The 13733-nt window shown below is 42.6% G+C and overlaps 1 protein-coding gene across 3 annotated transcripts; it reads left to right on the forward strand.

The window, feature by feature from the left end:
- The first annotated feature begins 520 nt into the window (after positions 1 to 520).
- Positions 521 to 12887, forward strand: LOC127322053 (uncharacterized). Of its 3 annotated transcripts, none has more exons than XM_051351003.2 (15): positions 521 to 858; positions 1390 to 1524; positions 1626 to 1705; positions 3178 to 3261; positions 4910 to 4998; positions 5141 to 5279; positions 5355 to 7269; positions 8633 to 8943; positions 10085 to 10400; positions 10848 to 11003; positions 11112 to 11250; positions 11579 to 11655; positions 11963 to 12084; positions 12390 to 12498; positions 12588 to 12887. In XM_051351003.2, exons 1-15 carry the CDS (start codon positions 628 to 630, stop codon positions 12759 to 12761), a joined length of 4077 nt encoding a protein of 1358 aa, XP_051206963.1. In that variant the 5' UTR covers positions 521 to 627; the 3' UTR covers positions 12762 to 12887. The 3 variants fall into 3 exon arrangements, with proteins under 3 accessions (XP_051206963.1, XP_051206964.1, XP_051206965.1); XM_051351004.2 differs by having other exon boundaries at positions 10088 to 10400; XM_051351005.2 differs by lacking the exons at positions 521 to 858; positions 1390 to 1524 and having other exon boundaries at positions 1650 to 1705; positions 5122 to 5279.
- Positions 12888 to 13733: the final 846 nt, after the last annotated feature.

Raw genomic sequence — 13733 nt, forward strand, 5'->3', positions numbered from 1 at the left:
AGTCCTGCGGGAGGCCATGGCGTCGATGCGGCGCAGTGGATCTGGCGGGAGGAGTGCGGGCGGAGGTGGGGCTCGCCGGATTTCAGTGGCGGTTGCGGCGGAGGAGGGGAGGAGGCAGCTGCGAGGGGATGGGGGCCGGCCTGCATCGACGCTCTCGGCCGCCATATGTGTGGTTTTTCGGCGGCCGAAAGCGGGGGCCTGCAACGTATTTGTGGGCTGGGCCGCGCTTGCGGTGTCTGCTTAGGGACATTTTCGCGCAGAAAATCGCATATCAGCCTGCATAGGACGATGCAGGCCGGGTTTGCGGGATCTGCTAGAGATGCTCTAACACCCCAAACCAGCTTTGTTCATGTAACCGCATGTGTCCTGTAAATTTGGATCATGGATCGTAACACGATCGGGTTTTGCATCGTCCGGGATATCAGTTTGCGTCGTCTATTGGCCCGTGAATCACGGGCCGTGATCGGTTCAGATACACGGCCTACGCCGGCGCCTCCCTCTCTCACATCACAGTTCGCTGTAGCCGGTCGCTCCACCACACTAACTCGGGCCTGGCCCTCTTCCCCGACCCGATCCAGCAGCACGTGGCCGAGCCAAACCCTAGCACGCAATTCTTCACGCCGGCGCATGGAGCCTTCCGCCTCCGGCGACGGTTCGTCCGCCGCCGATGCTGCTACTGCTACTGCGGCGGCGGCGCCGTCGTCCTCCTCAGGTCCCTCGACCTCTGCCCCCGCAGGCGTCGCCGGGCCCAGCGCCACCCACTACCTCGCCAAGCGCGTGCTCCACGGCAGCGCCGTGCAGCACGTCGCCCGTGGCCGTTTCCGCTCCGAGCACCTCTGGGAGATCGTACTCTGCAAGGTAGGTTCCAACCCTGCCCTCCCAGCCCCGCCGCTTGCCGAATCACCTACTAGCACTGATGGGATCGCCGTGTAGAGTAGAGCCTAACATACGGGCAGGCTTCATCAGTTATGATTGTCTTGTGATTCTAGTGGGAACGGGTGCTCTGCGTGCCGCGGACCATAGGGTTGGGGTTTGCTGGTCTGGATCCGGCTGGGTTTGCTTGTGCTCTCTTCACAATGCTCTTAAGGAAATGCGCCGGGAATCTGAAACCGGTTTCGTGGGAGATCGTGTCTCTTCAATCAATTGGGTTGTTTGCGCTAACACGGTCTCAGTTTCAGTAGCATAATAATTAATTCGACTCATTTTCTCAACATGTCTCATTCATGTTTCTTCTTTCTTCATTTTCCAATCTAGTCTACTTGAATTGGAACGCTGGAGACTATCTATTGTTGCAACTCTAATGGATTATTTGTGCATCATGCTATTGTTGCTTCTTGCCCTTATTGTTATTACTCCGTATTTTACTGAAAAAGTCTGTCATTGCTGCAGGAAACTTCACTAGAATTGGTTGTGGTTGGTGAGGATGGTGTTTTACAGTCAATCTGTGAGCAAAGTACTTTTGGAATTATAAAAGATGTCGGTGTCTTGGACTGGCGCTTTAAACAATTCGGCATATGGCCCGAGGTGCTATTCATTTCCGTAACAGACGATAACATTTTGCATTTCTTTTTCTCGCTGTTTCAAATTTGTTTTTGAGGTGTTGAATTACTTGCTATTTCTTTCAGATTGAAGGGAAAGAAATTCTGGTTCTGCTCTCCGATTCTGGAAAGCTTTCTCTTCTTTACTTTTCTTGTCAGATGCATAGGTCAGTGCTGCTCTTGTTACTGTTACTTTCCGCCGTGCTTCTTTTCTTCTCCCTAGATTCGACCTGCTTGTCACACACCAGACAGTAATGTTACAAATTAGTGCATTGTATTGTATATATAATGATTGTAATAGTTGAAAAAGCTAGAAAAGAGCATGCAATTTAGATATAGGGGGAAACATGTTTTTTTTTGGGTACATAGGATGCATATCACTTTCAGCGCCCAACTCACGCTCTGAAGTAGCAGCCAGAATTTTCAGAATCTTGAAGCACATGCATACTACTACTGCAAAGCACCGATACGGATATGGGGACACAGGATACGGCAAATTCTAAAAACAGCAATATGACGAGTATATATAAATAAAATAAAATGCCATATAAAAAAGACAGGATAATTGAATGCGTAAGATAGGATCAAAATACTGCCCCATTTTTTGCGTCCTCAATGACTGAATGATCATCAATTTCCTCAATCCTCATGGTACTTGCAATCATAATCTAGTATTAAAAATTTGAGATAGACATAGCACATACGCATGAAAAATTGAAAAATAGTAAAGCAGCTGGCTTGTGGGTTCCTTACTTAATGATATATGCTTCCCAGCCTCCACCAACTGAAGATTGGCTGCCTGCCATGCCACTGGCTGCAGATGCCATGCCAATTTCGGTATTTCACTCTGTAGCCAGCACAGTAGCAACATCAACAGGTCAGCAGCAGTATTACACATTATATCAGAGCATCAGCAGCCACAATTCTGGGCGGTGTGGCACCATTCTGAGTAACGGCGGCGCGTGCGAGCAACTTCAGTCGATAGCATCCTCGATCCAGTTTCTCCGGGCAAACGAGCCAAAAGAGAGAGCGCTGGCTTATTAGAGTTAGTAGCGGGCTTCGACGGCCGACTGGCTTTTCCTGTGTCCCCGCTATGTTGACAGTTGTCCCTGCCGCATATCGGCGTTTGTTCTTTTTAAATTGGGAAAACCGTACACTCCATCCACACACGCAATGGAGGCAAATTGTATGCGTTCATGCCGGGTCATATCGGTGCTTCATAGGCATACTGGACTGTAAAAACTTGAAAGATAGGAGCAGATTGCTGTATTCCTCAATTCTAGGAAGTACCTTGGTTTGTGGGCGCAAAATTACAAACTTTATTTATTTTTACACTCCTCTGTGGCCATCCAGTGTGGGAAGTGGGAACAAAGCTCATCGTGATGGTTCCATGCTTCTAGGTAGACAAAATGAATATAGCGAGCTGATTTGATCTAAAGAAATTTAATAACCAGGTTTAGTATTTGTAGAAGTATGTTATCTGCTGGCTGTAAATCAAACCTTACATGAATTTAGTTGTTGTTCTTTAGTGCATCGAAATTTCATTCTGCTCTTATCCTGTTGTGTTTGAGATTGATCAAAGTTGCTTAGATTGTTGGTCCACTATTCAGATAACTCTTCTTGATATGATTTCTTTTAGGTTTATTGCAATTGGAAATATTGAACTATCCAAACCAGGAAATATGAGGGATCAGCTAGGAAGAATTTTGGCTATAGATCATGAGTAAGTTGAAAGTTCTTCCCTGAATCTTTTGTTAGTGAAAGAATACTAGATTTGTTAAAATCGAGGCTGGTTATTTATTACCAGTCAATGATATATATGTTGACCCCTGCTTTCTTGAGAGCAATCATTTCCTTTACATTTTGTGTTATGAATCTACTCATGGTTGGAATTTGTTATAGTGCATTTGTGCACTGAAGATCTTCGCATTATCTTATACTATTCTTTTCCACATTGAGTGCTTTATTTTGCAGCTATCTGTCTACCAGGTGGGAGTATTTGTTTTTGTGGCATGAGGAAATTTCAGTATTTCCTGTCTGACACTACACTTCCTGTTCATATCTGAGGGTTGATAGTTCTTTTTTGAGAAGGTGAACTCATATTCATACCAAGTCAAAGTACAGCCTCCCCTAAAAAAAGTCATAGTACAGCCCAGATACAAGTACACGTACACATAAAGCCCAGATACAAGTACACGTATACATACAGCCACCAAAACACAGACAGAGCAGCTGTCCCAGCCAAACTACATGAAGCATCCTAAAAATAACACAAAATACAACGAAGTCCTTGTGTGCCTTTGTGCTTCCCAGAACCTTCACGTCCCTTCGAGCTCCACCATTGCCGGAACAGGGAAGAGCCGCCACCGGACATAACAATCTGGGCAAAACTAGCACCATCACCAATTGGCTTTGTGAGCCGCAAGAGCCACCCACAATGGTGAGATCCGATTGGCAGTGGACGTACATCGGCCGGGGACTCGTCCCGTGCTACCTTCAGTCTGCCCTCACAACCGTCCGTCACTGGAAAAAAGAAGCTGGACCACACCTCCAAGCTCGCTTCACTCCCAGCCATCTGCATGCCTTGGCGGCGTTATCACCTCAAGCTGAGACGCCGGTTGCCAAAAGACTACTATACGATTGCTGAAGCTAGGCCCCAGAGCACCCCTCCTCACTGGCTCGCTGCCGCGGTCAGAGCTGATGCAGTCGGCATGAGGAGAGAGCCTGGGGGATCCTATTTCTGCTAAGTGGCTTCGTCTCCCCACCGTCAGGACACCCAAACCTATACCTTACTGGCTAATCCATTCCTCCATGCAGAGATCCGGGTTCCCTCAGCCTCTCGCTGCCGTAAAGGCCGTTGGAGGCGAAGGGGACCGGGGGACTCACTGCTGTCGCCTTTTTCACTGTGAGTCGGGAGAGACCGAGAGAGTTCCAGCTCCACGATGTGCACGTTGACACTTATGTTCAACTTTGGAAATAATAAAGCTTTCACTACTGTGCTCTAACATGCACATTCTGGCTATTAGTTCACAATATGTAACGCTTTATATCAGGAGGATGTAATCCAAGAAATCATTTGAACTATGTAAAATGGTGCTTCGGTGACTGTTGAGGCATTTTATGCATGACTTACTTTGACCCTGACTAACAAAGTATCAATATTTCTCCATTACTAAGATTTGTTATTTGTGGAAGCTTTCAATGCATATGAATATGATACTGTTAATTATAGTCATGAATTCATAATTCTTCCTTATGATGCTTTAATGCAAGTCTATACTTTATTACTGGTTGATGTTTTCGTAGCCTAGTGAGCCCTTAGAGAACGGCTCGTGTCATGAAGTTATTGACATTCTGTCTTGTGTTGCCAGCTCTGCTTGGATTGCCATCAGTGCGTACGAGGATGCGTTTGCTTTTGTGCATGTTGGAAAGAGTCCCCATGTCTATGGTCCAAATAGAGGTAAAAATCTATGAGAGGTGGCTATTGAATGTAAATAGTGCCTTTCCTACTTCTGTTGCTTAAGCCCAATCTAATCCAGTACATTATTCCAGATTTGAAGATCTTCCATGTCATAATTTTCAGAAATATTTTTATCCACCAGAAATTGTAGAGAGGGCAAACATCATGCACGTTGTATATAAGACCAGTGATATCCGCGGTACGGTTTGGAGCATGTGCTTCATGAGGACTCGCTGTTCGATGGATGAATATTACCCTGTTGTGGCCATGATAATTAATAGGTTTGCTCTTGGATCGTTACATACAGTTGCTATCTGATTCCCTTGTACTGTTATTTAGCAATTTCTTTGTTTCAGGAAGGGCTCTGATGTGAATGAATTGTCAGTGTATGCACTAGCTGCCAACGATGGTGGCATCCAGCACCTATCTAGTTTCTCAGAACCTGGACCTTTGGCGCTTGACATCTCAGAAATTCCTCAGCTGGATGGCTTTGCACTTCTATTTCGTGCTGGTGATATTCTATTTGTGGATCTCAGGGAACCGAAAGACATCTGCTGTACCATTAGGATAAGCATAACAGGTAGTCTGATTGGAGGGCAGATCAGTGTTGAAGATTCCTGTCGAGGATTAGATGTTGATGACGATGTTGCTGCTTGTGCTTTGCTAGAACTGAGAGACTCTGGAAATAACATAATGATGGATGACAATTACATGGCTATTGATGGTGTTGATAATGCAGGTAGCATGAAATCAAGGCTTATTTGCTCATGGAGCTGGGAGCCAGATGCAGTGCGAGGACGACCGAGGCTGATCTTTTGCTTGGACGACGGAGAATTTCATACGCTGGAATTTAATTGGGATGTTGAAGGAGTGAAGGTATTGCCTGAGCGTGTCCATAGGGGGTTGCCTTGTAGACCTCTTTTATGGATGAACAGAGGAATGATAGCAGGGTTTGTAGAGATGGGAGATGGAATGATTCTTCAACTTGAACATGGAAGACTGGTGCACAAAAGTGCAGTTCAGAATGTAGGACCTATATTAGATTTAGCAATTGCTGACTACCATGGTGAGAAGCAGGATCAAATGTTTTCATGTTGCGGAATGTGCCCAGAGGGATCACTGCGTGTTATACGCAATGGTATCAATGTGGAGAAACTTCTGAGGACCGAACCTATTTATCAGGGTGTTACTGGTTTGTGGACATTGAGAATGAAGAGAACTGATACATATCACTCTTTTCTTATATTAGCATTTGTTGAGGAAACAAGAGTACTATCAGTAGGACTGAGCTTTAATGACATCAGTGATGCTGTTGGATTCCAGCCTGATGTTTGCACTTTGGCGTGTGGTTTAATAGCTGATGGTTTGCTTGTGCAAATTCACAGCAAAGGTGTAAAGCTTTGTTTGCCTACAACATATGCGCACCCTGAGGGCGCTCCCTTAACTTCCCCAGTTTCTTTTGTCTGGTATCCTGATGTCACTATCAGTGTTGGTGCTGTTGGACAGAATATGGTTGCTGTTGCTACATCAAATCCTTGTTGCCTTTATATTCTCAGGGTCAGATCATTATCTTCATTTCGGTATGAGTTGTATGAGACACAGCATGTCCAATTGCAATATGAAGTTTCTTGCATATCCATCCCGGAAGAGGACTCGAAACTTAGAACTGTATCTTCTGCAGTGGGTGGTGGTGATGTTAGGAAGAGAAAAGGGAATAATCTTGCTGCTAAAGTTGATGTCCGCATGTTTGCTGTCATTGGAACTCATAAACCTTCTGTGGAGGTTGTCTCACTGGAACCGGAAGAAGCATTTAGGCTACTCTCTATTGGGTCTATATCAGTAAACAATGCGTTTGGTGCTCCTATCAGTGGCTGTATACCTGAAAATGTTCGGTTTGTAGCATCTGAGAGGTTCTACATTCTGGCAGGTCTAAGGAATGGCATGCTACTCAGGTTTGAGTCAGACACGAGCAAAGACCATTATTTCCCTGGTTCCTTTTACAAGGATTCTTTTACACCTTGTGTTAATACACCCCTTCAGTTGATTGCCATACGCCATATTGGAATTACCCCGGTTGGCTTGGTAGCATTGCGTGATTCAGCTAATGCTGACATTATTGTTCTCAGTGATAGGTCTTGGCTATTACACGCTAGTAGGCACAGCTTGGCATATTCATCCATCTCATTTCTGCCTGCGTCCCATGTGACTCCGGTATCTTCCGTGGATTGCCCCAGTGGTCTGCTGTTCGTTGCAGAGAACTGTTTGCATTTGGTAAGTCACCAGGACTTCTTTGAATCTACAAAGAAAAACATGTCTGCACATATTTTCTTCTGAGAGGTCAGGAATGATTGTGTTATCTCTCATAGTTCATATCACGAGTCACCGAGATTGATAACAAAGAATTGTGAAGGGTATAATAGTGCAAACTAAGTTGAACTATAAGATTAGATCATTGTTGTTGTTTGATGCCTATTAAGTAGTAACTATATATACTACCTTTGTTCTGCAATCAATGTCTAGCTTAGAATTCATCTTTTAAAAGTTCGATACAGGACCTCCAGGAGGAGCCTGTGCGCCAGACTTGCCTTTTAGCATTAATATAAACAGAAGTAGTTAAATTTGACAGATGGAAATGATATTTGTAGATTTGTTGTGAAGAGTAATTTCAATGATTTTTGCTAACATATAATTAGAAAAGTAATGGTAGAATTTTTGTATTAGTGGTTGTGTCAGATGTGATAATAACTTCTATGGTAGGGGCTGTAACTGGTATGAAGCCAAGATGGAGGGAATTTTACTTCATCCCTCTCTTACGCTCATTTCATATCTTCCTCCATGAGATCTTTTCCTCGGACTGAAGAAACAGTGGCTTGCTCATGTCCCAAACAACTCCAGCAGTGGCTAAATTCCATGGCTAACCAGACAACCAAATAAGTCTTCTGACCATTCAAGTATTCCGGCCAACAAGCACTATATGCAGATTTCTGCACTTCCTGAAATCAGCAATTCCTGAGCTACTACGAAAAATTTGATCAAGTATCTTCTTTGATTGTGATGATTGTTTAGTCTGCATGAATAATAAAATATCTAGCTTAACACTGTTTCTGGGATACTGAACTGTTTGCCAGCAAATAGGGTGCCCATTAGTCATTATCCAGGGCAGATCATGGTTCAGTTTTTCTTTGACCTTTGGAAGTAAGTTCCACTTTATTATTCCAATATGCATGTGCTTTGTGAGTTATTAGTTAGAGACCTGTAGGGAAACTGGGTTGGTAGCAGTTGTCAGAGTTATTACTTCTTTTATAGCACATGTGCTTTTGTTTTGGTGATGTTAGCTGATTTGAAATATTGAAACAGGAAATGTTGGCCAAGTCAGACCTCTTAGTTTTGTCCCTTCAGAACCCTACCGCGTTCAGATATACTTCTTTCTGTTCTAGGCCGTCAGTTATGTCCCTCATATGTTATGAGGCAATTACTGGCAAGCAAAAGCATGTCACTTTGTCTTTAGGGCTTTTGCTGTAGCTGTTGTTATGGATGGTGTTTCTATTTTCTCCCCTCGTTCCTACATATGTTTGCACACATGTGTTGCCGTTTGTATTCCTTTTTTGTCAGTCTGAAGCAATTTTTTTGTCAGGTTGAGATGGTTCATGGCAAAAGATTAAATGCACAGAAGTTTTCAATTGGAGGGACTCCAAGGAAAGTGCTATACCACAGCGATAGTAGAACACTGTTGGTTATGAGAACTGGTTTAACCGGTGCATCATGTTCTTCAGATATTGTCCAAATAGATCCAAATAATGGCACCTTGCTTTCCAGATTCAAGTGTGAACCTGGTGAAACTGCAAGATGCATCCAGATTGCGAAAATAGGAAGTGAGCAAGTGTTAATTGTTGGGACAAGTAAATCTAATGACCATCCAATGATGCCAAATGGCGAAGCAGAAAGGTCTATATCCCATCCATTTTTGCTTATAAAGCAAATGTTGTCCTGTCACATATCTTTGATACTTAGCAATATTTACCCTTCAAGTTGCAATTGCGGTGTTAGTTATTATCTGTCTGTTTACCTCTGGCATGTCTGTTTGCTTACGCCATTTTGTATGATTTTTATTGTCGTTCATGAACTTCACACCATACTAATGTAGCCCTGGATGATCAGGCAACTGTTAACATATTGTATATTTGAATCACTTTGCCCATACATGGAAAAACTTACATTTCACTGATATCTACAACAATATTTAAACATTGAGCTCTTGCCCTTCATTCTTAGTTTCTTTTTCTTATGTTGTGCTATAAGAATGTAACTGGAATGGTTGGACCTGCAAAAGAAATCTTCAAAAATGTCAGACAAGTACGGTGCTTCATCAATCTACACGTGAAACCCTCCTCTAGATAAGGTGGAGTAGCTGCCAGGGAAGGCAAACACGGACTAGGTGGTGACTATTGACTAGGACACTACTGATATTACAGATCGTGTTCATTCTGGATTGAATGCACAACCATGGATAATGATCAATGACAGTCCAAAAATAGCTATTCTTTTCTTTTGACTGTCTGTAAGGGATCCCACACCTGGTGGCAACCACCTGTTATTCATAATTCTGTGCTAGACTATGATTCTAGTTCTACAGTAATTACACAAGTGAGCATGGGTGGGTTCACAAATGTATGTGCCAAGCTACTGTTAGGGCACCCAGTAATTGATGCTGCGTCTTGTTCCCAACCGATGACCTGAGCACTTTTAATTTGTTAAATTTAACACATCTTGTATTGAACCTAGTATTTCTTAAACAGAAACACAAACACTTGGCCTTTTTCATAAATATACATTTTGTTGCCAGTAATTTGAGGTTCATTCTTGCCTGTTAATTCCTGCCATGGTTTTATGTGCATGTCTTTTCGTTCGATTACCAGTTTTTTCAATGTAATTTATCATTCATTTTCGAGTTGGTTGCAGCTTAATAATTTATTTTTATGCTTTACGTTTCTTTTGTTCTTACGTTGTAGCTTCTGTACTTAACCTACCTTTTCCATTTCCATGACTTGTACTTTGAACTATTTTTAAGCTGTTTTTCTTCATGAAGCAGCATCAAGGGACGCCTAATTGTTCTAAGCTTGGATACTCTTGGAAGTCCTCGTGAGAGCAGTTCATTTATTCCAACTTCTAATTTGAGTTCCTCTTCTCACACGGGCTCATTCCCTGAAATTGTTGGATACGCAACTGAAGAATTGTCTAGCAACAGCATGTGCAGCAGTCCGGATGATGTTTGCTACAACCAAATTCAACTTGAACAGATGACAGGACATTTGAGATCACTGACTCATGTTACCTTTGCTGGTGCAGTTCTTGCTGTATATCCATATCTAGATCGATATGTGTTGGCAGCAGCTGGTAATACGGTATGGCATAATACAGCTGGTATCAGTTATTTCCTTAGCTTTATACTTAAGTCATAATTCACTTGGATCTTGCTTGATGACAACAACGAAGCAAGACCAGAGAAATAGCATTCAAAGGAGCATAGAGCTTACTATGTGTCTGCCACAGAAAAGCAAACTATCTTACTTAGACCGCCTAAACCTCAAATGACATAGATACCACAATTTATTCTGGAAAATAGCACTCCTTGTCTCCTTGCCCTCCCTGTCTTAAAACACTTCGGCAAACAATGTATGCTGGGTGTGGAGGCAGAGTACCCTCATCATTCATAGTAGTGGGGATCTTTGTGACAATACCATGTTTTTCATGTTACTAAGTTAAATAGGTTCAGTTTAATTTGCCTACCATCAATTATGGGGAGAATCACACTCTAACACTTGTTCCATATTTTTTCTCCATCTTCACAGCTTTGTGTATTTGGTTTTGTGAATGAAAATCCTCATCGTATGAAAAAGTACGCCGTGAGTAGAACACGATTTACAATTACTTGTTTGAAGACGTACGCGTCACGGATTGCAGTGGGTGATTGTCGTGATGGTCTTCTCTTCTATTCTTATAACGAGGTAACACTGGGTTTAAATGTTACACCTTCACAAATGATGTTTCTTGTTATGGAGTAACGCTCTTGTTATTACATCTAATCTTTTCTCACTCACTTTTTAAAAACTCAGAGTCTTAGGAAGTTGGAACTTATTTACGCTGATCCTGCTCAACGATTGGTTGGTGATGTTGCTCTTTTAAACTGCGAAACTGCTGTGGTATCAGATCGATGCGGGAGCATATCTGTATTATCCTGCCCAAGACTTGAAGGTAGACTACAGGCGATGTATATGTCGATGAGTCCTCTTTCTTCTCCTTAGTAGTATTTCACATATACTCTTGTGCTATTTATTCATGGCCTAAGTGTTCAAATTATTATCTTATATGTTATAAACATGTAATTAGAGATCCTATCTTACCACAGAAAAGCTGTCGATATAAATTTGTTTTAGGAAATTTGTGGAGGGTTCGTAGTTTTGTGTATGTTTGTTTTCTGATCTTTGTGTTTGGATCCATGTTCCTGTGATCAAGCTTGCTCCCTAAATTATTGCAATCTTACGTTGTCAAGATCTTTGACATTTTTAACTATATCTTGCAGTTTCTGAAAGTCCAGAAAAGAACTTAGCTGTACACTGCTCATTTTTTATGGGCGAAATTGCTATGAGCATCCAGAAGGTAAGTTTTTGTTACCTAGGGCCTTAGAGCCAATCAGTTCAATTTCATCACATGGGAAGATACAAGGGAGTATTGGGATGGAAGGGATTTGTGTAGTCTGGTATTTAATCCTAAGAATTTGGATCCGCATCTCTCCAACCCAACATGCTCTTAAGGATCTCACCATTAATTGTCTGAGTTTGATCTTTGTTATGGCTTATCCTGTTTCTGTTCAGTTGCTCCCTGAGGAAAATCTAACCAACATCTGTTTGACTTCTCTATCTAGAACAGATGGAATCTTATAACTCGTTCATGTAATATATTGTAGGCTGCATTTAGGTACCGGCTTCCAATTGATAATGAGACAGACCCGGTGTTGGAGTCGGCTTATAACTGTGTTGTGGCAAGTACTATGCTGGGGAGTGTTTTTGTTCTGATTCCACTCACAAGGTATGTACCGAGAGTTGGGACGTAAGACTTTTCAATGTTCTTCACATGAATAGAAAATCTGAAGTTCTTTAAGAGGACTACCATATCATGAATTTCAACAATTTTTGGTCAGTTTTTTTTTTTACGGAAACAATTTTTGGTCAGTTGGTTCCCTTGCACTATGCTAGACTTGATTTTTGTTTTAATGCCATCTCCTTTAAAATGGAATTGTGTCATTGCCTTATGTAAAGAGGGCCCTGTTACTTCATTCACATCTGTCTCGAGTTCTGATCCAGTTCCTGAAAGCGTGTGAATTGATAATGCAGTGAGGAGCACCATCTGTTGCAAGATGTCCAAGAAAGACTCTCCGTTCACCAGTTGACTGCTCCACTCTTGGGAAATGATCATGCAGAGTTTCGCCGACGTGGTATCCCGGTAGGATAATTTATCATCACTCTTTGAACAATTCTATTAGTATTATCGCTAACGTGGGTTATTAGTAACCTGTGCTATTTATGTGACAGTCGGGAGTACCTTCAATTCTGGATGGTGACATGCTCGTACAATTCTTGGAGCTCACCAGTGAACAACAACAAACTATTCTTGATGCTGCGCCTTCAGGAAAGGGACCACCCAGGTCTATCTCAATTTTCCAGGTCATGAGAACATTGGAGAGGGTCCACTATGCGCTGAACTGAGGGTTTATGCAACCAACTTGGTTAACTCGAACAAATACATGTACATAAGATTTGGTATAAGAACATACATCCTCAGCATTGATAAACACTGGAACATTCTGAATACAAGTGTTTGTTCCTTCTATACATAGTACATCTGCATGTCTCACATCACAAGCTTCTGATATCAACATTTTGGGCCCATGCTTGTGGCATATTTTATTTTTTACTGTTTTCTTTGGAAAGTTCAACCTTTCCTGTTCTTGAACAAGTGAGTTTATAAAGAAAAACCCAAACGTTTTAGTGATAGAACAGTATGTGCATAAAAATGCACCGGAGGCAGCAGCAGAGTGCTGAATCAAGGTTTATTTATTTTTTGCGCTGGAGGCATAAAAATGCACTTAACCACAATTTGACAACCTCAATCTACCAAATACCCTGCACTAAATTTCGTAAGGATTAAAATTTTGAAGAAAAAGGAAACTCTTAAATCTACTGTTATCAACTCCTTTTACAGTGCACATATTATCAACTAGTTGAATGCCCGTGCGTTGCTATGGATTATTATGTTTTTTTTCTCGCACTCCATGCTAATATAATGCACGTGAAAAATACACAATATACAAATAAAAGTCACATATCTACACTACTTAAAAAGGAGGAACATGTTCCCTATTCTGCCTACCTCTCACTACGACCAACAGTTTCGTCGTTAGGCTTCGTCGACGCCCCGCACGGACCCGCCTGGGCCGCACTCGCCCCTTCAGGCCTCCAAATGGGCCAAGCCTCAGCCAAAAAAAAGACCAGACCATCGCTGGATCTCATCTCCAGTTTCTTCCTCCCCGAATCGCGCCGCCAGCCCTTCCATTCTGCCCAATCCCGCCGCCGCCATGCTCTACAAGAACGTCCACCTCGCAAGTTCTCCCCTACCGTCACCCGGCGATGAGCTGTTGGAGTCAGATGCCTCTCCCAATCGTGCCGCCAGCCATGCTC

The sequence above is a fragment of the Lolium perenne genome, chromosome 2, assembly GCF_019359855.2.
Source record: "Lolium perenne isolate Kyuss_39 chromosome 2, Kyuss_2.0, whole genome shotgun sequence".
Taxonomy (NCBI): Eukaryota; Viridiplantae; Streptophyta; class Magnoliopsida; order Poales; family Poaceae; genus Lolium; species Lolium perenne.